At 42.0% G+C, this 26,326-nt stretch overlaps 3 protein-coding genes and 1 long non-coding RNA gene across 3 annotated transcripts in view; 2 read left to right on the top strand and 2 right to left on the bottom strand.

Annotated features, from left to right (window-relative positions):
* The window catches only part of LOC139550433 (uncharacterized), a 401,870-nt gene extending 394,503 nt beyond the window's left edge, over window positions 1-7,367 (top strand). The window contains exon 2 of the long non-coding RNA XR_011670038.1: window positions 3,008-7,367. This is a non-coding gene — a long non-coding RNA (uncharacterized lncRNA). The remainder of the gene's footprint in view (window positions 1-3,007) is intronic.
* Window positions 1-26,326, top strand: part of LOC139548377 (zinc finger protein ZFP2-like) — a 372,237-nt gene that overhangs the window by 193,690 nt on the left and 152,221 nt on the right.
* Window positions 1-26,326, bottom strand: part of LOC139548823 (zinc finger protein 180-like) — a 223,334-nt gene that overhangs the window by 55,791 nt on the left and 141,217 nt on the right. The window lies entirely within an intron of this gene.
* LOC139550409 (zinc finger protein 271-like) overlaps window positions 14,391-26,326 on the bottom strand; it is a 57,609-nt gene continuing 45,673 nt past the window's right edge. The window contains exon 3 of the mRNA XM_071361291.1: window positions 14,391-16,427. Coding sequence (XP_071217392.1) covers window positions 15,814-16,427 — 614 coding nt within the window. The 3' untranslated portion in view covers window positions 14,391-15,813. The remainder of the gene's footprint in view (window positions 16,428-26,326) is intronic.

Below are 26,326 nucleotides of genomic sequence, written 5' to 3' on the forward strand. Positions count from 1 at the left end.
AAGCAGAGCCGGTTTAATCAAAATCTGCATATTGTATTATAGCCAATATCTAAATTATGATCAGGAGTACTGAGGTGAGTGTGAATTGTTGCTAAATTTATGTGGAATTGTCTAGAATCTAAGGCACGGTGTAAGGATATCTGCGTTAAAAATCCCATTCCAAGTAGTCTGATAACAGTGAGGAATTAACTGAATGTATTCCAAGTAGTCTGATAACAGTGAGGAATTAAATGAATTAACTGAATGTATTCCAAGTAGTCTGATAACAGTGAGGAATTAAATGAATTTTGTCTGAAATATATTCCAAGTAGTCTGATATACCAGTGAGGAATTGTGGTAATAGCGAACCTGAGCCTACTGGAGTTGGCATTCCAGTAGACAGAAGGCTATGCTGAATGTATTCCAAGTAGTCTGATAACAGTGAGGAATTAAATGCTGAAATGTATTCCAAGTAGTCTGATATACCAGTGAGGAATCGATGAAATAAGTTGCATGAGCAGAACCGAGACAAGTCGATAACGCCAAATCAATGTGAGTGATTGAACGTTCCACGAGGCCGATTGCTAATAATTAGCCATATGCTAAGTTGAGGCTGTGTTGGAAGTGACCGCCGGGTCAGAGAAGCAGCTATTTTCTGCTGATAAGTTGACCTGATTTTTCCCTCTCGTGCTGTTGATAAATCCTTAAGGGTTAGAATTAATTTGACAATTATTCTAGAAGCGCTAGGATACAACATATATTGTCCCAGAAGGACACGTTTGAAATACTTTGGGAAAGTATTTAATTAATTAAGTTAGTTTTTGAGTTTTCAGTTTTTTAATTAGTTTTTGAGAAAAATGAATCCTAGAATTAATTAAATATTTATTCTAGAAACGCTTGAATATACTAATATAATGTCCCGAAAGGACATTTCTGAAATGTTTTGGCAAAGTATTTAAATAATCGAAAAAGTGAAAACGAATAATAACTGTTTGAAAAAAAAAAGTTCCTAAAATTATTATTATATTTAAAATAGAAGCGCTAGATAATACTAGTAGAGTGTTCCAAAAGGATATTGCCGAAATACTTTGGGAAAGTATTTAATTAATTCGCCAAACATAAAGCAATACAATTCTTTGTACACAAGGGGGAGACAGACACCAGAGATAAGACTGTGTCAGCACCAGAGATACATTGTTAGTTTTGGCCAGTGATGGGCTAAGTGCACCAAAATAGCATAAGAGCCAGACATAGCTTAACGACAAAATGGCCACAACCACCGTCCCCAAACACAAATTCAATGAATACTTAGATCAGAGAATGAAAGATAGATCAGGGGGAAAGATGCAGTATAAGAAGGTACAAAACAGAGGGGGAGAGTAGAGTGGTGATGTATCACTCCTCCAAACTGGACCACATTGAAGAAGGGCAAACCACATGCTCCAGGTATGTGGCTGCAGTGGCAAAAGCTATTGGAAAAACAGCCCACATGATAATGTGCCATCCATTGGAAATACACACCCACCATGGGGTTGCAGCATATCTGATGAGCAAAGAATTCACGTTCAGCGCTGAAAGGAAGTGGCTGCAAACCGAACTCATGTGTATTGTTTAATGACAAACGCTCCATGTACCAATAGGGTCGGATGTGTAAATGTCAACTGATTAATGGATGTTGTTTAATGATGGGGTTAGTGTACAGGCCACAATCTCATAAGTCTCGTGGAACGCGCCAATCAAATGTATGTGCAGGTTTGAAGTTGATTTGGGTTGAAGCCCTGCCCCTGGCGTTGCTGGCCATGAGAGCCTCTCCAGGTGCAGGCACCCATCTCTCTCCTCATGCTTGGTTCACCAAGGGAGGGAGGTCATATGCCCGCCCTTGATGTACAACAAATTGTAATGTCTGATAATTGACGAAACTTTCTGCAGCTCTCTCCAAACAGATTCACAAGGTCCAAGAAGGGGAGCTGACGAGAGATCCGGCACCACGGAAGGTAAAAAATTGGTGACTGGGTGGGGTAAAAGTCCACAAGAGAAAGTGGCTAGAACCCAGGTGGACTGGACAGTACGAAGTGAGGGAGGTTACTTCACACTCAGTCCAGGTCAAAGGTAAATCAGGCGCACCTTGGCACCACCTCACACATTGCACTCCAGCCCCAATCCCTTCTAGAACACTGACAGAAGTCAGAGCTGATTTAAACAGCTTAAATCCGATTCCAAATGAAGACATTCCTGACTCAGGGGATGCGGCATCAAACTCCGCCTCCCCTGAAAAAGGAACCTCGCCCATTTAGAGGGACATTTCTCCCTCCCTGGGCAAGACTAGGGATATCTGGCCCCTTATTTGTGATATTCCTCCACACACTCATAACTCTTAGAATAGTTTGGGGGTGGAGAGCTATACAGAGAATGGACAGAAGATGGCAGTATTGCAGCACTCAACGGTCTCCCAGGAGCCTGTTTGAGTGCTGGTGACAGAGAAAAAAACTTAAAACCAATTCGGAGTAGAGAGAATACGTTTAATAACTTATTCAGGTTAAATTTACAGACTAATGATATTATTGTTATGGATTGGGTGACATGCGAGATAAATTTAGCGAAGTATATGGTAAGTTTACACTTTGGAATGGAGAAAGTTGAGAAGTCGATTTTACTTATACGATAGTTTTGCTGCCAAACTTAGTTGGGGTAACTAGATGTTTTGCCTAGAGGCAGGAATAAGACAGTCATTTTTGGTATTATATTGGCTAGTTGCTGCGTTCTGAACACAGGTTGAGCGCTAGTAAACGCATATCTTTATTTGAACTATACTAATCTATTTGATAAAAGTACTAAACCTGTATATTTAACATTTGATAATGATTGGCAAATCCATATATTTAACCACAACTTTGAATTTAGCATTGAGTATTATAGGAGGAACGGGATAAAATGTGTACTTTCCCCACCGGGTGTGGCCGTATTAAATTATGCTAGAGAAAATTGGTTGTGTCATTTAGAGGGAAAATGTGTACATTATAGCTTTGAGATACTTTTCAAAAGTTGCTGAAAGTTATTGGTTTTTGTTTAGGTAACACCAGAGAATTCGAACAATAAGTAAACGTATTCTAAACGTGATCTGTTTTCATTATGGGGAACAATGAACGACTCGCAACCTGGTATGGCTGGCAGGGAGTTTTTAAAGGGACAGTACACGTTTATCACAGTTGTGTTACATGAAACATCGGGGAAATTTAGAACGAATGATTTAAGGGTATTATCATAATTATTAGGTTTTGTTTTTGTGGTAAACGTTTGGGTTAAGGGGTTTTCCGTGTTCCCAGAGACAAGATATCTTAAAAGAATACACTCATATTGGAATAGGAGTTTTACTTTCTGAGTTTTATTTAGGCAAGGGACTTTGAGAAGATGAAGGGTTCTTTTGGTATGCCTAGATATGGTATGGAACACGAATGTAGGTGTAACCTTTTTGACCTATTTTCATTGCATTTTCCGGTGACTTGATCACTCACGGGAGAATGTAGTGGGAATAATGAATTTCTGTCATTTGGGATACTAGTTTATAACTCTTGACCATAAGGTTAGCATTTGTTTTGGCCATTAGAAGATAGAGATAGGTTTATTAAGGTTATGTAAGGACTTTAGAGATTGACACTATAAGACATGTTGTTATTTTAAATCCATTTGGGATAGATAAAGTCAAAACAGTGAGACACTTAGTTAATATTGCAAAAGAACACATAGTTGTTATTGACTATTATTAGAAAAAGGCAGACAGATGGGTCTACCCCGCACTGTTGAGACTTTGAAGGTTTGAGAGTAGAGTGGGGAGGGTGGACCGGGAAATGAGCAAGGTAGGCTGTGAAATAAGAAAGGAGAGAAAGGGTTTAACATATATAAGCAGCACAGATACATTTTAAAGTAGATAAGTCACTTGACAGAGAATTGGAAAAAAATAGATATGAATGTACGCCCAAGGGAGAATTGGATATGCGGCGAATGAATGGGACGTTTCTATATTATAATGTACTAAGTCATTATTTAGAGTAGGTAAGGTTGATACCTGGCCAGAGCCAGGTATCAAACGGGGGAGGGGTACATTGTGGTCTAGGATAGGATGGGGCCTATTGGAAAATAAACTAATGTAAAATTCAAAATTATAGCTAACAAATAGGTATAGAAGTTAAATATATAATCAGATAAAACAAATGAGAAACTGGTGGTTAACCAAATCTGTATGTCCAGGATTTTATGCGTTGCAGGTGAATTAAAGGAGAAGGTGATTCACTCGACCTGGGGGCATATCGCACTTGGAGGGTGAGACACACTGACACTGCCGAATGATCACAGAGTTAAGGAGAAGAACTGTTGCTAATAAAGCTCGGGGGTCAACTCCTTAATGAAAATTCCCTGACCCCGACCTTTCCTCACTGTGTACGTTCATAGAAGTGAAAGTGTTGTTTGACCTCTGGCTGATGATGTGTTCTTTGGGAGAGGGTGGGGTTTTACAGGACTGCTTGCAGTCCTGAGCTGTCTGATTAGGATACGATGGGGATGTTACCATCACAGTGTTGCCAGAACCACCACCAGTTCTAACGGACCAGGGTTCAGCCGGCCTCCTCCACCACTTCAAGACCAAGTCCCACGCCATCACCTAAGCTCTCCAATCTGGTACAGGTAATAAATATAAAAGACATCTAAGATAGTGAACAATTGGGGACTGAAACTGGTTATGAGGGAAGGGAGAATATGTGGTTGGCCTACAGAATACTTAATAGAAAGGACTGTGTCGTATGTGGACATGCCAGACCTATTCTGGCTGCTCACCCATTTGCCCTAAGTAATGTGGAAGGTTGGATGTGTATATTGGAAAGTTTAAGCCAAATTCAACCTTGTGTAAAACTCTTGAGTTTTGTGTTCCCAGAAGTACCTCCCCAGAAGGTACCGTGGGGAGTTAAGGCATATGGGGGATATAACAGCTGTATCACTGGTACAGGTAGAGGTATAGACTATGGAGGGCTCCCTGCTGCTACCTGCATCACTAATACCACTATGAACTAGAGGTGTTGCTGATGTATGGTGGATGTGTGGACCTGCCAGGCGGTTGACCCCATTTTTGAAAGGAAATTGTCGTTGCTCATGTGTTTTGGCCAGTCTGATACCACCATTGCCTATTATTATAGCTAATCAACTTCTGGGAGCTACACAGGACACAGAGGCTTGGGACCAACCCAGGAGACGGCAGAAACGTGACGCTCCTTGGTCCGAGGGTACAGATAACATGCACACCAACCTGTTGGGGTCCCAATAGGGGTCCCCCACGAATACCAGACATCAAACAGGAATGATGGCCTGTGGCATCTATTGCCCAGTTTGGCCCAGCTATTGTTGATACTAAGCAGAATGCTTGGATCAATTATATCTACTATAATCAACAATGATTTGTTAAACCACACCCACACAGGACTTACAGGGATGGCTGAACAATTGGATGCTACCCCACAAACCAGTAGACACAATAGACTAACACTGGACATAAGTCTGGCCAACTAGGGAGGTGTAACAGTGTTGCACGTTTGTTCCTAACAATACTAGTCCGGATGGGAGCATTTCAAAAGCTCTGAGTGGGTTGGCAAGGTTATCAGTGGAGATGAAGGGTCTTGCAGGTGTGGAGGAGAGTGGAATGTTCCCCTGGCTGGGTGGTTGTTTTGGTAAGTACACTGCAATGATGATTACTGGATTTCTGACACTAGTTGTTGTTTTTCATTTCTGTGTTGCCTGTATCATACCTTGTTTGATGAAGTCTGTTACAGATGTGGAAAGGGCCTATGGTATGATGCCGCTGCTTGATGCTCCAGTTGGAGAGGCTGATACGAAAACAAGCTTCCGCAGGAAAGTGGGCTTGACAGAGGAGGACCCTTGGTTTGCTGTAGTTGATGTTGTCGAATGAATAAAAAGTGATGTTTGTCCTCCCTGTTGTGAAGGTTTGAAGTTCCCGGGTGGCGACGAGCCCACCTGGTACAGGTTGTATAGAGGGATGGACCGGAGGGTTTAACATATTCTCGTTTTTTGGTTTACTAATGTGTGGTTGGCCACTCCAGGTGTAGTTATTGGAGTGGTCTCCTTTTTGGTCCTTGCTCAGTTACGACTCAACTTACATTGATGCTATTGGTGTCCCTAGGGGGTGCCAGATGAATATAAACTGGTGGACCAAGTGACAGCTGGGTTTGAATCATCATTTTGTTGGTGGTGTACAGTTAATAAAAATGTGGACAGAATAAACTACATTCATTTTAATGTCCAGAAACTGGGCAATTGGACTCAACAAGGTTTCGAGGCGGTCCATGGACAATTGGCAGCTACGTCCCTGATGGCATTTCAAAATAGAATCGCGGTTGATATGTTATTGGCTGAACGGGGGGGGTCTGTGCAATGTTTGGTGAACAGTGTTGTACTTTCATTCCCAATAACACAGCTACGGATGGGAGTCTGACTGTAGCATTGGAGGGACTTCGTACCCTTAATGGTAAGATGAAACAGCATTCTGGAGTAGACACTTCTATGTGGGACTCATGGATGGATGCCTTTGGTAAATATAAGACGCTAGTTTCCTCTATCCTAGTATCTATTTCCGTATTTGCAGGCATTCTTGTACGTTGTGGGTGCTGTTGCATTCCATGTGCGCGGACGCTTGCTAGCCGTGTTATCACTGCCGCCATAGACCCTATTCAGGAAAGGGCCCAAATGTTCCCATTGCTTGATGATGGGGAAGCTGGACCTGTCTATCTATTTGAGGACTAAGATACTTTTATGTCACGTCTCTTGTGAGAGGTGAAGAGAGGGAATTAGAATTTGTCTTCTGACAAATTTTATCCTTTAGTTTTGTTTTTTTATATACTTTTATGTCACGTCTCTTGTGAGACGTGAAGAGAGGGATTTGTAAGAAATTGTAATAGAGACTGGAAACTAGTAATAACTACATTTCAACATAAGCCATATTTTATACAAAAATACACATACTCCTCATTTCTCTTGGACATATGCTGGACTTATTAAGACACCAACTACAGACACACATAATTCCCCTCCCCCATAATAACCACAGAACACACCCAACACATGGTTGGAGCTCAAGACAAAGAACTATCTCAGGAACCAATGGAAAGTGGACACCAGGCCTGTTCAGGACTACCCAAGACCCAGATCGACCAATCGGAAGGCCAGACTCGCAGATCAACCTACTTTGCTTGTTGTCTATATAAAACTGTACAACTGTGGAAACTTTCTCTTTCCCGGACGATTCAATAGGAATCAGACAGAAAGAGCCTTGCTGCAAGATTTTACTAAGATATCTTTACATGTGATTAAACGGCCTTATTATAAAATTATCCACCTCGTCCTATTGTCTCCTCTTGTTCTCCTGTCAACAGTAAACGTTTTACTAACAGTACGCCAACACAGAACTGAATCAAAGATGGCGGACAGAAATACTAGGAGAGAGGGGTACTCCTACACAGAACTGAACTGGATCAAAGATGGTGGACAACAGTACTAAGATGGAAGCAAATGTAAGGTATTATAACGTCAAAACGAATCATGCAAAAACATGCACAGTTGACAGGAATGTTAGTTAATGTAGAGTCAAACGATTATGCATTTTTTTTATCATAAAGTTCATTTTCAAAAATTGACTAGCTAACATTAGCCAGCTAGCTGACTGGCTAACATTAGCCAGCTAGCTGACTAGCTTTATGGGTGTTGTGACATTAACATTAGCCAGCTAGCTGACTAGCTTTATGGGTGTTGTGACATGAGTATGAAATTGTAATTCTGGTTGTTTTAGGGACTCATGAAACAACCAGCAAACCAGGCTTTCGTTTTGTGAAACAGTGGATGTATCGAATCTAGCTAGCTGAAGAATTTACTGCAAATTGAATGTACAATTTTGTAAGCTTTCCTTGCTGATATTTGCCATGCAGATAGATGAAATCACGTAGCTAGCTGTGTTCTTGCTTATTGTGCAGTGGATGATTAAAATCCCTGTATGCCCATGGATGTGTAGCTAGCTATCTAGCCCATCTGTGTATGGACCCAAACGTTTGGTATACATATTAGTTAAGAACCTAGCTATGAACCTCAGCTATCATAGCCAGTTGTATCAACTTCAAAACAGCCTGAATGACATTAATGAAGCCTATGGATTGAGTAGAATATAATATCATGTTGTGCCAAGGATGCAAGTCGTATATACATGTAGTTATTACCATGCATGAGATCCCCACATTGTAGCCTGTACATTTAATATATTCACTGATCATGTACTGTACCTTGGCAAATAAAGGTGCAGTTTAGGTATGAATGTCTTTGAGATTATTTTTCAGTCATATCCAATACCAGGAGTATCAAATTCCAGTCTTTGAATGACGCTGTGTCTGCATGTATGTATTACAATTATACACTTCAACAGTGTTTACCAATCTTGGTCCTGGGACATCAATGGTTACACATTGTAACTAATAGACTAGAAACAGGATTTAACTAGTTAATTCATATATATACAGAAACATAATGTTAAAAAACAGTACACTACACTTCCTATGCATCATGTAAATACTCCAACACCGGTTCATCTCAACATCTAATGCCCTTCATCTGCATTGATCTGATAAACACAGGATAGGTGGAGTATTTCATCACATTACACTTCATTTCAACCAGTAGAGAATGTGAAACGCTTTATTGAAAAGCTCATTATCCAAGTGTTATAAATACAAGTTCAATCTGTCCTTCAATGCACATCTGTTGTGCATTATAAAAACAGAGGAAGAAAGAGGAGGTGGAGAGAGAGGTGTAAAAGACAGAAAGGGAAAGAGGTAAGCAGATAGGAGCAGGGAAGGCAGCACATGATTAATGAAACACAGTGCTACATAAATATTGTCTCAGTTCATCACAATTACATAATAGTGTCTCTAGTCGGCAAAAAGGTTATCTTAAAAGCAGCTGAGGTGGTGATGATGGGACTGGGGGTTGGCATCCTCTCACATCAAAACATCTCTGCAGACGAGAGACAGATGGAGAACGAGAGCATGTTTAAGCCTTGTGTTTTTATTTTTTATTCTAACATTGTTAGTCATCAATCAGGAGGTGAAATGCAAAACTGACCTTGGATCATTAACTCTGGGACTACTGCATCTATCTGTATTTCAATATAAAGCATCTCTTTAATAATACTTCCTGTATAATATAAACTGACCTGGGATCATTAACTCTGGGACTACTGCATCTATCTGTATTTCAATATAAAGCATCTCTTTAATAATACTTCCTGTATAATATAAACTGACCTGGGATCATTAACTCTGGGACTACTGCATCTCTGTCTGTATTTCAATGTAAAGCATCTCTTTAATAATACTTCCTGTTGTCCTGACCAAGTGACCTCTCACCTCTGATCATGCTGTGCCCTCTATGTAGCCAGTTCAGATGCAGGAGGGGTTCACCGACACAGCTGATATAACCTCGAGGATTTAGGGAGAAGCGGAGAGAGGGATGAAGTGAAGGAGAGAGACTGTTATTGAGAAAATAAGGTAGTTAAAGCCACAGTGTTCAACAGGAATCTGTGTGTGGCCTCACCTGGTGTCCACACCACACTAAGTGGCTGCAGAGTACTTTATGCTGAAAAACATGAACGGACACACAAGGACAAACAATATAGTGTAGTTATAGAAATAATGAAATATAAAATAGCCTGTTTTGTTTTTGCACAGACATCACACCCTTACCTAAACAGCACCCTCACATGAGAAGTAGAAATCAAAGGGAGAGAAACTGGGAATTGAATAACTGCAGTTGACATAGCTAAGTAAATGGAAGAATACTCTTATTGTAATGTGGATGGCTCTTAAAAGAGCCTTTGGTTGTGCATAGTGTAGTCTATGGTGTTGCCAGGGAACAGCACCCTCTTAAAAGAGCCTTTGGTTGTGCATAGTGTAGTCTACGGTGTTGCCAGGGAACAGCACCCTCTTAAAAGAGCCCTTGGTTGTGCATAGTGTAGTCTATGGTGTTGCCAGGGAACAGCACCCTCTTAAAAGAGCCTTTGGTTGTGCATAGTGTAGTCTACGGTGTTGCCAGGGAACAGCACCCTCTTAAAAGAGCCTTTGGTTGTGCATAGTGTAGTCTATGGTGTTGCCAGGGAACAGCACCCTCTTAAAAGAGCCTTTGGTTGTGCATAGTGTAGTCTATGGTGTTGCCAGGGAACAGCACCCTCTTAAAAGAGCCTTTGGTTGTGCATAGTGTAGTCTATGGTGTTGCCAGGGAACAGCACCCTCTTAAAAGAGCCTTTGGTTGTGCATAGTGTAGTCTATGGTGTTGCCAGGGAACAGCACCCTCTTAAAAGAGCCTTTGGTTGTGCATAGTGTAGTCTATGGTGTTGCCAGGGAACAGCACCCTCTTAAAAGAGCCTTTGGTTGTGCATAGTGTAGTCTATGGTGTTGCCAGGGAACAGCACCCTCTTAAAAGAGCCTTTGGTTGTGCATAGTGTAGTCTATGGTGTTGCCAGGGAACAGCACCCTGTTAAAAGAGCCTTTGGTTGTGCATAGTGTAGTCTATGATGTTGCCAGGGAACAGCACCCTCTTAAAAGAGCCTTTGGTTGTGCATAGTGTAGTCTATGGTGTTGCCAGGGAACAGCACCCTCTTAAAAGAGCCTTTGGTTGTGCATAGTGTAGTCTATGGTGTTGCCAGGGAACAGCACCCTCTTTGAAGAAATAGGAGGTGAAGATCTCCTGCACACGGATTGCCTCTCTTGCTGCGTTGTTGGACCCCATCCTTGAAACATCCTGCAGAGCAGCAGACTCCTCCTCTGGGACACGGCGGCGAGCTGCAGATCCCCTCCTGGTCCTCGTGTCCATCCTCATGAAGTTACGCAGGACACAGGTAGCCTTCACACACCTGAATTCCTCCAGGAGGCAGTCCCAGATGACCCTGGTCACCCAACCTTGCAGTGCCCTACATGTTAACTGTAGGCAATCGACTGTAGGCAATCGTTTTGAAGGAATCTCCACTTACAAGGTATCTGTAGGAATATGGAAGACAATGTAATTATTAGACTTTTACATCACCAGGTCATTGTGGATTACTAAAGTATAATATCCCTGATAACAAATCATGATAACATTGGATTGATAGATGCATGGGCACACATATGTGCATGTGTAGCATGTGACAATAACAGGATCATATCAAGGATGGCATCACAAATGAATACATAAATACCTCTTGAAGCTTGATGATGAGTTGACCATTTGAATCAGCTGTGCAGTGCTGAGGCAAAAACATGCCCCTCTTTGAGTCCCCAGGACTGAGAACCACTGCTCTTCATTGGGACCTCTTCATATGTAGACTGGCTTTCATAGCGCTCTTTATCTGAGGACAGAAAAAAATCACAAGAAACAGACTTCATTATAGTCAAATTACACCACACTGAATATTATGTTACTATTATCTCCGTCCTCACTTCTAGGGACAGGAACTACACAAAAGTACCTGCCCTATCCAGAATAGCCTCCTCTCTCACTGACAGTTGGGGCTGCTATCCTTTCACCCTCCATGGCTGTTAGCTAGCTACCTACAAATGCGTTTGGAGTTTGTTTTTTACAGTGATAAATAGATAGCTAGCTAATATGAAGTTAAGTAGCTGGTGATATTTAATTCACTTAGCTGGCTATCTATCTATACAGATTGTGAAGTTGGCTAGATAGCTAGCTATCTATCTATACAGAATGTGAAGTTGGCTAGATAGCTAGCTATCTATCTATACAGAATGTGAAGTTGGCTAGATAGCTATCTATCTATCTATACAGAATGTGAAGTTGGCTAGATAGCTATCTATCTATCTATACAGAATGTGAAGTTGGCTAGATAGCTAGCTATCTATCTATACAGAATGTGAAGTTGTCTAGATAGCTCATTTAGCAGGTCATTAGAGTTAGCCTGCACTGTAGCTAGTTAGCTAATAATACATCGTTGTTTTTACATTTTCAAAATCTATTTACTTACTTGAATAGGTTCTCCCAGCCATGTGGACAACTGGAAACAGGGCAGCAAAGTTTGTCCCCAGAGCGTTTTAGAGGATATTACTATTGAACTATGTACCCATTTAATAACCAGACCTTCATACAAACTTGCTCTGCTGAATTCTTGACGGAGTCACAACGGGCAGCCTAAGCGGCATCTAGTCCATCTGCTGACTGGACGCAGTTGACGAAAATTTACATTTTATTTTCAGACAACAGGTTAAAGTGTAGGAAGCATGAGTTTTTACTCACCAGTGTAACAACACAGTGTGGTTAAAGACTTAGTAACTTAGTTGTAGTCACGATCTGGTTACCTACAAGGACAAACAGTTAGGTTTTTTGTTTTAAATTTACAAAATTAAAATTACAAATTTACATTTTAAATGTTTTCTTTACTCAAGTATTACAATAGTTTTTTTAGGGGTGTAGGGTGGAAGCTGTCTCTGCGTAAGAGGGAATTCATGTCCGTCTGCTTCCTGTATAGGTCTGTGCTAAAACCACCCCCCTCCCTCTTAATCAAAATGTCCAGATAACTTGTTTCATGCGCATCAAAGGTGAGGGTGAATTTCAGATGTTCACTGCTTGTTTTGATGAAGGAGTGGAATCGATGAAGTTCCTCTGCTGTCCCCTGGAATAGAAGGAACACGTCATCAATGAAGCCTTTTTCAGAGCCTGATGAGGTGCTAGAATGGATTGTTAGGGCTGACAATCACATTCTTCTCTAACAACCCCACAAACAGATTGGTATAATTAGATGCTATTTTTTAAACTACAATGACCATAATGACCTGCATGTCTACTTGTCTTGTCTGTTTATTTTACACCTGCTATATAAAAGAGACAGAAGAATGCATGATGGTCAATGCTATCAGGGATCCTTGGGACATCCCTACCCTAAACCCTAACCTTAACCCCTACCTTAACCCTTTTAAATGTCAACTTCAACGGGCTAGGGACGTCCCAAGGATGTATCTCTACCTGAAAATACATGATCTAAGTGTTTGATAGTTGGTATTCAGCAGTCATAAAGCCTTATTTACTTTAATGAACGACTAAAATAGTGATTTTGTCAGACAGCATAGACAGCAGCTCTACACTTTATTGACTGACTGATCCATTCATCCTTCCATCCCTCCTCAGCCTTCCTCTCCTCTGAAGACCCAGTGAGGGTGGAGCTCAGTCAGAGAGCTGTTGAGGGACTGGTTAGGAAGAACACTTCTACAGCCAGAGAGGTGAGAGGTCACACGTGGTTTAAATGGCAAATATTTGTGTTTCCCTTAGCGGTTCATCACATCAGCAAACGAGAACATGTTCCATAATCCATGTTTATTTACATTAGTGCAAATTGTCCACTGATATTGGTGTAATTTCTCACCCCTTTTGGCTGTATGAAAGTTTATTTCCCCCCAGGCACAAACATTTGTTCTTTGATATTATGAAGGTCATGTGCAAAATGTACTTTTCCCTACTAATTCACCCCATCTCTTTACATTGCTGATGCATATTTGGTGGCCTGACTTTGTCAAAGGCCCATCCTGGTAGATCTGAACCTAATGCAGCTTGGAGTGATCAGATGACAGAAGTCACATTTAGGTGCCAGGTGTAACTGAGGCCATAGATGCTCCATATCGAATGGAATAGCAAGGCCACAGAACATGACATAAGCAGAGCTGTGGGAGACCACCTCAAGCCCCTGGTAGAGCCGGGGGTGGTGTTTACCACTCCACCAGCAGAGCTGTGGGAGACCACCTCAAGCCCCTGGTAGAACCGGGGGTGGTGTTTACCACTCCACCAGCAGAGCTGTGGGAGACCACCTCAAGCCCCTGGTAGGAGCCGGGGGTGGTGTTTACCACTCCACCAGCAGAGCTGTGGGAGACCACCTCAAGCCCCTGGTAGGAGCCGGGGGTGGTGTTTACCACTCCACCACGCCTTCAGCAGGCTGGAAATGTGGGATTGATCTGTTTGATCCATTTAATTGCTAAATTGTAGTTATTTCGCCACTAAGGTCTATTTATTGCCTTACCTCCGTACTCCATTTACACACACTGTATATATATATTTTGTGTTACTGACTGTACGTTTGTTTATGTGTAACTCTGTGTTTGTGTCACACTGCTTTGCTTTATCTTGGCCAGGTCGCAGTTGTAAATGAGAACTTGTTCTCAACTGGCCTACCTGGTTAAACTATCATTATGACATCATGGCCACCTGGTTAAACTATCATTGTGACATCATGGTCACCTGGTTAAACTATCATTATGACATCATGGCCTACCTGGTTAAACTATCATTATGACATCATGGTCACCTGGTTAAATAAAGGTGAAATAAAAATAACATTTTGTTGTTGAAATCAAATCAAGCTTTATTTATACAGCACATTTCAGGCATGAATGCAACACAATGGCTTTACAGGAAAAAACAATGAAAATAAACATATTTAGTACACAACAAACAGAAGACTAACAACTGAAAGACTAATGAGCACCCTAAGGAAATTCCATTGATTAAAATATTAATCGGATGCAATATCCAACCCAAAATATAAGCTTGTTTTTTAGGAGGGGTTCTCAAAGACACTATGGGGGTGTCCACTGAAAATTGACTAGTAACAACAACTGGGACCTAAAAGACACCCACCATGAGACCCACTAAATCTGCCCAAGAAGAGGCAAACAAAAGAAAAACTCACACAACTTAAAGACAGGAAGTAAACCAAAAAAAGGTGTTGACTCTCCACATCTATTAAGACAACTGGAGCACTGGGCCAGACACTCTTAAATAGAACCTGGACCAGCACAGGTGTAACACATACTGACTAACGAGATGGACAAGCCAGCACAGGTGTAACACATACTGACTAAGGAGGTGACACCAATCAGTGCGTCCTATGTGCTAACGAGCTAGACGTGCTAAAGTCCAACCTCAAAACATAAATGGAAAAACCAAAGCCTGTAAAACCTTCCCCCTTAAGACAACAAATATATCCTATATTTTTGTTGTACAAGTTTGCTCACCACCAACAGAAAACAACTTCCATTTCACATTATAATCAACTACATTGCTTCACCTTCAATATAAACATGGTGTCTACTGGCTGTCAACAATTGAAGACAGGAAAAAAAATATTTCTAAATAATAATACACAATAGTATTATTTTTTTCTCTCAAAATTCTCTTTATAGAATCCGAAAACTCACCATGGACACAAGCACCAGAAACGCTGTTGTTTTGACAAGTAGCAATAAATCACTGATATCGATTAGGGGGGAAATCAGGTTGTACGTGCTGTTGAAACTAACACAACTAAAAAAACACATGGAAATGGGAGATATCTTTTACCTCACTGGTTAGAGGACAACCTGCAGAAGACAGTCAGCTACATTTTGGAGTGATGCATTTAAATTTAGGGGTTGCAAAACAAAGGAACGCAACACTTATTTGTCATCACTCAACGATATCATGTTGAAATCAATTGTGTGACAGAAGGGAGATGAGGTTGCACGTCCTGTTAAAACTAACAGCTCAAAAACCACACAATCTGGGAGTAATGTGTACATCCCTGGTTAGAGGACAACTTGTAGAAAACAGATCGCTGCATTTTGATTCAAGTGGGTCACCAACGTGGGAAGTGTAACACAACTCATTTAAATCAATAGAACAAATAGGGCAAATGTTTAAACATTCTACATTGTGACATTATTTCATTGATGAAATGAAACAACTCCTTCATGTATTTTATGTTTAATCAGAGATCTTTTATCAGAGTATCTCTTCCCCTGTGTGTGTCCGCTTGTGTATATTCAGGCTTTTTGGCCAAGTAAAACTCTTCCCACATTGATCACAGCTATATGGTTTCTCTCCTGTGTGTGTTCTATGGTGTATAGTTATATAGCTAGAAGAAGAAAAACTCTTCCCACATTGATCACAGCTATAAGGTTTCTCTCCTGTGTGTGTTCTCTGGTGTTTAGTCAGATGGCTAGATTTAGCAAAACTCTTCCCACATTGATCACAGCTATAAGGTTTCTCTCCTGTGTGTGTTCTCTGGTGTGCAGTCAGATGGCTAGGAGTAGAAAAACTCTTCCCACATTGATCACAGCTATAAGATTTCTCTCCTGTGTGTGTTCTCTGGTGTATAGTTAGATAGCTAGATGTAGAAAAACTCTTCCTACATTGATTACAGCTATATGGTTTCTCTCCTGTGTGTGTTCTCTGGTGTATAGTTAGATAGCCAGATGTAGAAAAACTCTTCCCACATTGATCACAGCTATAAGGTTTCTCTCCTGTGTGTGTTCTCCGGTGTGTAGTCAGATGGCTAGATTTAGCAAAACTCTTCCCACATTGATCACAGCTATATGGTTTCTCTCCTGTGTGTGGTTTCTCTCCTGTGTGTGTTTTCTCTCCTGTGTGTGTTCTCTGGTGTGCAGTCAGATGGCTAGATGTAGTAAAACTTTTCCCACATTGATCATAGATATAAGGTTTCTCTCCTGTGTGTGTTCTCTGGTGTATTTTAAGTTCTGATGAAGATTTGCAACATTTCCCACAGTCAGAGCAGCAGTGAGTTCTCTTCCCTGTGGATCTCTGCTGGTGTTTCTTGAGGAGTTCTGATCTGGAGAGACTCTTCTCTGCCTTGTCAGCATCATGAGGCTGTTGAGGCTCCCCAGAGATTCCACGATAGTCACATCTCTCTCCTGTGTGAACAACAAAGTCAGACGGTTAACGGAAAGGCTCTGGAGCAACGAACCGCCCTTGCTGTCTCTGCCTGGCCGGTTCCCCTCTCTCCACTGGGATTCTCTGCCTCTAACCCTATTACAGGGGCTGAGTCACTGGCTTAATGGTGCTCTTTCATACCGTCCCTAGGAGTGGTGCGTCACTTGAGTGGGTCGAGTTACTGACGTGATCTTCCTGTCTAGGTTGGCGCCCCCCCTTGGTTTGTGCTGTGGTGGAGATCTTTGTGGGCTATACTCGGCCTTGTCTCAGGATTGTAAGTTGGTGGTTGAAGATATCCCTCTAGTGGTGCGGGGGCTGTGCTTTGGCAAAGTGGGTGGGGTTATATCCTTCCTGTTTGGCCCTGTCCGGGGGTATCATCGGATGGGGCCACACTGTCTCCTGACCCCTCCTGTCTCAGGCTCCAGTATTTATGCTGTAGTAGTTTATGTGTCGGGTGGCTAGGGTCAGTTGGTTATATCTGGAGTACTTCTCCTGTCTTATCCAGTGTCCTGTGTGAATTTAAGTATGCTCTCTCTAATTCTCTCCTTCTCTCTTTCTTTCTCTCTCTCGGAGGACCTGAGCCCTAGGACCATGCGTCAGGACTACCGGGCATGATGACTCCTTGCACCAGTCCACCTGGCCTTGCTGCTCTTCCAGTTTCAACTGTTCTGCCTGCGGTTATGGAACCCCTACCTGTCCCAGACCTGCTGCTTTCAACTCTTAATGATCGGCTATGAAAAGCCAACTGACATTTATTCCTGATTATTATTTGACCATGCTTGTCATTTATGAACATTTTGAACATCTTGGCCATGTTCTGTTATAATCTCCACCCGGCACAGCCAGAAGAGGACTGGCAACCCCTCATAGCCTGGTTCCTCTCTAGGTTTCTTCCTAGGTTTTGGCCTTTCTAGGGAGATTTTCCTAGCCACCGTGCTTCTACACCTCCATTGCTTGCTGTTTGGGGTTTTAGGCTGGGTTTCTGTACAGCACGTCGAGATATTAGCTGATGTACGAAGGGCTATATAAAATAAACTTGATTTGATTAAAGGGCCACAACAGCAGAAATCCACTGTTTATTTGAGGTAAAAGGTGATGCCCAGAGGTCTGTTAAATTATTTTACAATTGTCTTAAGACAGTCAAACCTAAGCAGTGTGCCAGACGACCTTTGATCTCCAAAAAAGGCCCCTTTCTGTGTTTGCTAAAATTGCAGCACGAGGGCGATGCACACGCAATTTGATTGCAGAAACACCTCCCTGCTAATGAGGACCCCACTAGTTATGGATGTAATATATCTGCTAATGAGGAACCCACTAGTTATGGATGTAGTATATCTGGTAATGAGGAACCCACTAGTTATTAATGTAGTATATCTGGTAATGAGGAAACCACTAGTTATGGATGTAGTATATCTGGTAATGAGGAAACCACTAGTTATGGATGTAGTATATCTGCTAATGAGGAAACCACTAGTTATGGATGTAGTATATCTGGTAATGAGGAAACCACTAGTTATGGATGTAGTGTATCTGGTAATGAGGAAACCACTAGTTATGGATGTAGTATATCTGGTAATGAGGAAACCACTAGTTATGGATGTAGTATATCTGCTAATGAGGAAACCACTAGTTATGGATGTAGTATATCTGCTAATGAGGAAACCACTAGTTATGGATGTAGTATATCTGGTAATGAGGAAACCACTAGTTATGGATGTAGTATATCTGCTAATGAGGAAACCACTAGTTATGGATGTAGTATATCTGCTAATGAGGAAACCACTAGTTATGGATGTAGTATATCTGGTAATGAGGAAACCACTAGTTATGGATGTAGTGTATCTGGTAATGAGGAAACCACTAGTTATGGATGTAGTGTATCTGGTAATGAGGAAACCACTAGTTATGGATGTAGTATATCTGGTAATGAGGAAACCACTAGTTATGGATGTAGTATGTCTGGTAATGAGGAAACCACTAGTTATGGATGTAGTATATCTGCTAATGAGGAACCCACTAGTTATGGATGTAGTATATCTGGTAATGAGGAACCCACTAGTTATGGATGTAGTATATCTGCTAATGAGGAAACCACTAGTTATGGATGTAGTATATCTGGTAATGAGGAAACCACTAGTTATGGATGTAGTATATCTGCCTGGAACAAAAATGGTGAGCAAAGATTTTAGTTTTCCACAATGTATTCTGAATATTACAGCGCAAGATCAGGAGTGCTACTGAAGGAAACTCACATTAAGTTCTGTGTCTATTCACTAATTCAGCACCGTGGGGGAAAACGCAGGGGAGTTCTCATAGGCTGACAGCAAAAATAGCCTCCATTTACAGGTTGATTATGAGTGCATTTCACATTACTTTTGGATAATAACTGTAACGCTCGTTTGAATCTCCTGCTTAATATGTTTGTGTTATTGCCGCAAATCAACTGCTTTATACTTATAAACACTTCAACCAGTAAAATGTTCTTTAGCTAGCTTTGCAATCAGCCTGAAACTGAGGGTTTGTACATTAAGTGTTTAACAAATTGGCCAATAACTTCACCTAACAACAACATAGACCTACTGTAGGACCCATAACTTCACCGAACCACAATAACTACAGACATACTGGAACACCTGTGTGTTGTACAATAGCCTATCCATCAAGGAACAGTTCTCCACAAATTATGAGCTAAGTATCTCTGTGTCCAAACAGACTAACGAGACCCTACAGTAAATCAAGCAGACAATAACATTATAAACATCAATTTGTTAGGGATGTTGGATCCAACGTGGAGCACGGCATAACTGTTGTTAACATTGTTGTTGCATGTCGTGATGTTTGTCATGTGACTGTCATTCAGAAAATGATTTCCTGGATTAGCTGATGATAGTTGAACATGTGACTAACTAAACAGCTACAGTATTAAGAATGATGTGTAATTATTGAAGAACTGCGTTAATGACAGTATCCACTTGGGTGTTGTCAATAAAGTTAAGGTGACTCAGTTAGAACCATTGGATTTTGCAAACTCTGAAATTATTTAGGATTTCTGTGCCCATAAAAACTGTTTTCCCAACGTAATATAAGGAAACTAAATGTTACGTAGGTAGAGTGCATTTCAGAGATCTGAATACAAAAAACTGTCCTAACAGGACAATAACCTAAACCACAAGGCCAAATCGACGCTGGAGGACCTTACCAAGATGACATTGAATGTTCCTGAGTGGCCTAGTTACAGTTTGGACTTAAATCGTCTTGAAAGTCTATGGAAAGACTTGAAAATGGCTTTGTAGCAATGATCAACAACCAACTTGACAGAACAGGAAGGATTTTAAAAAGAATAATGAATATTCACATGAAGATCAGTCTCCTATTGGATGACATCACGACTTCCCATCAAGCCAACTCCTTGAAGGCCTTACTATGACATCACTCACTCCTTCTAGTTTGCAGTTGTCTAAAAAAACACTATTTTGCTCAAAACATGTATTTGTTTCCCTTTAGTGTGTTTATACTTTACTGTATTTATATATCACTTTAACAGGAAAAGTTAAAATCACTGGAGGACGTCATGAACAATTCATATTTTTTTTAACTTAACCTTTATTTAACCAGGTCGGCCAGTTGAGAACAAGTTCTCATTTACAACTGCGACCTGGCCAAGATAAAGCAAAGCAGTTCGACACATACAACAACACAGAGTTACACATGGAGTAAAACAAACATACAGTCAATAATACAGTAGAAAAATATGTCTATATACAATGTGAGCAAGTGAGGTGAGATAAGGGAGGTGAAGGCAAAAAAAAGGCCATGGTGGCGAAGTAAATACAATATAGCAAGTAAAACACTGGAATGGTAGATTTGCAGTGGAAGAATGTGCAAAGTAGAGATAGAAATAATGGGGTGCAAAGGAGCTAAATAAATAAATAAATACAATAGGGAAAGAGGTAGTTGTTTGGGCTAAATTATAGATGGGCTATGTACAGGTGCAGTAATCTGTGAGCTGCTCTGACAGCTGGTGCTTAAAGCTAGTGAGGGAGATAAGTGTTTCCAGTTTCAGAGATTTTTGTAGCTCGTTCGTATTAATGCAGATATTATGGACATTTTATTTAAAACATGTAATTAAACTATAATTGTAGCTCCTTTAATTTAGACCCAAAATGTATTTGCTATGTGTGCTATTGCCCGGCTATTAAAAGGAACAGGCGACTATTTGAGACTCAGCCTCAGAAATGTTTGGTCACATGGAATCAAGTGGTCACTAGATGTCTACGGTGCCAAAGAGAATTATAGTTGGGGGTGTTGGGAGTGTTAAGTGTGTTGATATAATGGTAATAATGTCACATGGAATCAAGTGGTCACTAGATGTCTACGGTGCCAAAGAGAATTATAGTTGGGAGTGTTAAGTGTGTTGATATAACGGTAATAATGTCAAAATTCCACTTTTAACAAACTTCAGGATTGGTTGAAAAAAGGTTATGCCTGAGTGGTGCAGCAGTCTAAGGTACTAGATCACAGTGTTAGAGGTGTCACTATAGACCCGAGTGGCACAGCGGTCTAAGGTACTAGATCACAGTGTTAGAGGTGTCACTATAGACCCGAGTGGTGCAGCAGTCTAAGGTACTAGATCACAGTGTTAGAGGCTTCACTATAGACCCGAGTGGTGCAGTGGTCTAAGGTACTGGATCACAGTGTTAGAGGTGTCACTATAGACCCAAGTGGTGCAGCGGTCTAAGGTACTAGATCACAGTGTTAGAGGTGTCACTATAGACCAGAGTGGTGCAGCAGTCTAAGGTACTAGATCACAGTGTTAGAGGTGTCACTATAGACCCGAGTGGTGCAGCAGTCTAAGGTACTGCATCACAGTGTTAGAGGCGTCACTATAGACCTGAGTGGTGCAGCGGTCTAAGGTACTAGATCACAGTGTTAGAGGCGTCACTATAGACCCGAGTGGTGCAGCAGTCTAAGGTACTAGATCACAGTGTTAGAGGCGTCACTATAGACCCGAGTGGTGCAGCAGTCTAAGGTACTGTATCACAGTGTTAGAGGTATCACTATAGACCCGAGTGGCCCTGCGATCTAAGGTACTAGATCACAGTGTTAGAGGTGTCACTATAGACCCGAGTGGTGCAGCGATCTAAGGTACTAGATCACAGTGTTAGAGGTGTCACTATAGACCCGAGTGGTGCAGCAGTCTAAGGTACTAGATCACAGTGTTAGAGGTGTCACTATAGACCCGAGTGGTGCAGCAGTCTAAGGTACTAGATCACAGTGCTAGAGGTGTCACTATAGACCCGAGTGGTGCAGCAGTCTAAGGTACTGTATCACAGTGCTAGAGGTGTCACTATAGACCCGAGTGGTGCAGCAGTCTAAGGTACTAGATCACAGTGCTAGAGGTGTAACTATAGACCCGAGTGGTGCAGCAGTCTAAGGTACTGTATCACAGTGCTAGAGGTGTCACTATAGACCCGAGTGGTGCAGCAGTCTAAGGTACTAGATCACAGTGTTAGAGGTGTCACTATAGACCCGAGTGGTGCAGCAGTCTAAGGTACTAGATCACAGTGCTAGAGGTGTAACTATAGACCCGAGTGGTGCAGCAGTCTAAGGTACTGTATCACAGTGCTAGAGGTGTCACTATAGACCCGAGTGGTGCAGCAGTCTAAGGTACTAGATCACAGTGCTAGAGGTGTAACTATAGACCCGAGTGGTGCAGCAGTCTAAGGTACTGTATCACAGTGCTAGAGGTGTCACTATAGACCCGAGTGGTGCAGCAGTCTAAGGTACTAGATCACAGTGCTAGAGGTGTAACTATAGACCCGAGTGGTGCAGCAGTCTAAGGTACTAGATCACAGTGTTAGAGGTGTCACTATAGACCTGAGTGGTGCAGCAGTCTAAGGTACTGTATCACAGTGTTAGAGGCGTCACTATAGACCCGAGTGGTGCAGCAGTCTAAGGTACTGTATCACAGTGCTAGAGGTGTCACTATAGACCCGAGTGGTGCAGCAGTCTAAGGTACTAGATCACAGTGCTAGAGGTGTCACTATAGACCCGAGTGGTGCAGCAGTCTAAGGTACTGTATCACAGTGTTAGAGGTGTCACTATAGACCAGAGTGGTGCAGCAGTCTAAGGTACTGCATCACAGTGTTAGAGGTGTCACTATAGACCAGAGTGGTGCAGCAGTCTAAGGTACTAGATCACAGTGTTAGAGGCGTCACTATAGACCAGAGTGGTGCAGCAGTCTAAGGTACTAGATCACAGTGTTAGAGGTGTCACTATAGACCAGAGTGGTGCAGCAGTCTAAGGTACTAGATCACAGTGTTAGAGGTGTCACTATAGACCAGAGTGGTGCAGCAGACTAAGGTACTAGATCACAGTGTTAGGGGTGTCACTATAGACCCGAGTGGTGCAGCGGTCTAAGGTACTAGATCACAGTGTGAGAGGTGTCACTATAGACCCAAGTGGTGCAGCAGTCTAAGGTACTAGATCACAGTGTTAGAGGCGTCACTATAGACCCGAGTGGTGCAGCAGTCTAAGGTACTGTATCACAGTGTTAGAGGTGTCACTATAGACCCGAGTGGTGCAGCAGTCTAAGGTACTAGATCACAGTGTTAGAGGCGTCACTATAGACCCGAGTGGTGCAGCAATCTAATGTACTGTATCACAGTGTTAGAGGTGTCACTATAGACCCGAGTGGTGCAGCAGTCTAAGGTACTGCATCACAGTGTTAGAGGCGTCACTATAGACCCGAGTGGTGCAGCGGTCTAAGGTACTAGATCACAGTGTTAGAGGCGTCACTATAGACCCTAGTGGTGCAGCGGTCTAAGGTACTAGATCACAGTGTTAGAGGCGTCGCTATAGACCCGAGTGGTGGAGCAGTCTAAGGTACTAGATCACAGTGTTAGAGGTGTCACTATAGACCCGAGTGGTGCAGCGGTCTAAGGTACTAGATCACAGTGTTAGAGGTGTCACTATAGACCCGAGTGGTGCAGCAGTCTAAGGTACTGTATCACAGTGTTAGAGGTGTCACTATAGACCTGAGTGGTGCAGCAGTCTAAGGTACTAGATCACAGTGTTAGAGGTGTCACTATAGACCCGAGTGGTGCAGCAGTCTAAGGTACTAGATCACAGTGTTAGAGGTGTCACTATAGACCCGAGTGGTGCAGCAGTCTAAGGTACTAGATCACAGTGTTAGAGGTGTCACTATAGACCTGAGTGGCACAGCGATCTAAGGTACTGGTCCCGTGTGGCTCAGTTGGTAGAGCATGGCGCCTGCAACGCCAGGGTTGTGGGTTCATTCCCCACGGGGGGACCAGGATGAATATGTATGAACTTTCCAATTTGTAAGTCGCTCTGGATAAGAGCGTCTGCTAAATGACTTAAATGTAAATGTAAATGTACTGCATGGCAGTGTTAGAGGCGACACTAGAGGCATCACCCGGGTTCGATCCCGGGCTGTACCACAACCTGCCGTGATTGGGAGTTCCATAGGGCGGCACACAATTGGCCAAGCGTCGCCCGGTGTTTCCTCCTACACATTGGTGCAGCTGGCTTCCGGGTTAAGCGGGAGGGTGTTAAGAAGCGTGGTTTGACGGGTCATGTTTCAGAGGACGCATGACTCAACCTTCGCCTCCTGAGCCCATTGGGGAGTTGCAGCGATGAGACAAGATCCACATTGGGGAGTTGCAGCGATGAGACAAGATCCACATTGGGGAGAAAAAACGGGCGTAAAATGATAAAAAATGCTTAAATAATGACAACAAACAAAGGTTGCATCCCAACGTGGCAATAAACAGCAGGCAAAGTGACCAGGACAATGTTGATGTAATGATGTAATAATGGACAAAATGAACTCAAACGTTTTACCATTGGAACACTTGATGTAATGATGTAATAATGGACAAAATGAACTCAAACGTTTTACCATTTTACCCTCCAATATCGAAATTGTGGAGAAAAAACGGGGGTAAAATTATTTTAAAAATGCCGAAATTGGTTGTTCCCCCACCATTTACAACAACGTCACTGAGCACCATCACTGTCTTTCCTTCGTGGATCTCCTGCATGTTTACATATCTGGCATTACTCATCTCATATGTATATACTGTATTCTATTCTATTCTACTGTATCTTAGTCTATGCATTACTCATCTCATATGTATATACTGTATTCTATCCTATTCTACTGTATCTTAGTCTATGTATTACTCATCTCATATGTATATACTGTATTCTATCCTATTCTACTGTATCTTAGTCTATGTATTACTCATCTCATATGTATATACTGTATTCTATCCTATTCTACTGTATCTTAGTCTATGCATTACTCATCTCATATGTATATACTGTATTCTATCCTATTCTACTGTATCTTAGTCTATGCCCCTCTGACATCACTCGTCCATATTTTTATATATTCTTATTCCTTTACTTAGATTTGTGTGTATTAGGTATTTGTTGTGAGCTAGGAACACAAGCATTGAGTTAGATATTACTGCACTGTTGGAGCTAGAAACACAAGCATTAATTTAGATATTACTGCACTGTTGGAGCTAGGAACACAAGCATTAAGTTAGATACTACAGCACTGTTGGAGCTATGAACACAAGCATTTAGTTAGATATTACTGCACTGTCAGAACTAGAAACACAAGTATTTGGTTAGATATTACTGCACTGTTGGAGCTATGAACACAAACATTTAGTTAGATATAACTGTTGGAAACACCCCATCTCTTTACATTTACTCTCTCTACATTGCTTATTTATATTCAGTGGCCTGACTGCATCCAGACTATGTCAAAGGCCCATCCTGGTAGATCTGAACCTAATGCAGCTTGGAGTGATCAGATGACAGAAGTCACATTTAGGTGCCAGGTGTAACAGGCTGTAGATGCTCCATATCCATTGCTTTGAGTGTTTTATATAATATGACTAAATATGTTAATTTCTGTGTTGCAGGGGGAGTCAAGAAATGGAACGGCAAGGCCACAGAACATGACCACTCCACCATCAGAGCTGTGGGAGAACACCTCCAGCCCCTGGTAGAGCCGGGGGTGGTGTTTACCACTCTACCAGCAGAGCTGTGGGAGACCACCTCAAGCCCCTGGTAGAGCCGGGGGTGGTGTTTACCACTCTACCAGCAGAGCTGTGGGAGACCACCTCAAGCCCCTGGTAGAGCCGGGGGTGGTGTTTACCACTCTACCAGCAGAGCTGTGGGAGACCACCTCAAGCCCCTGGTAGAGCCGGGGGTGGTGTTTACCACTCCACCAGCAGAGCTGTGGGAGACCACCTCAAGCCCCTGGTAGAGCCGGGGGTAGTGTTTACCACTCCACCACGCCTTCAGCAGGCTGGAAAAGTGATACTGTTTTTCATACTAAGATGGACCATCAGTCTGTTGATTGGTCAGTCATTGGATTCATTTGTTGAAATCAAATCAAGCTTTATTTATACAGCACATTTCAGACATGCAACACAATGGCTTCTCAGGAGAAAACAATGAAAATAAACAGGAATATTTAGTACACAAACATAAGAGGATAAAAAACAATAATACCAACTTA

The sequence above is a fragment of the Salvelinus alpinus genome, chromosome 2 (assembly GCF_045679555.1).
Source record: "Salvelinus alpinus chromosome 2, SLU_Salpinus.1, whole genome shotgun sequence".
NCBI classification, from domain to species: Eukaryota; Metazoa; Chordata; class Actinopteri; order Salmoniformes; family Salmonidae; genus Salvelinus; species Salvelinus alpinus.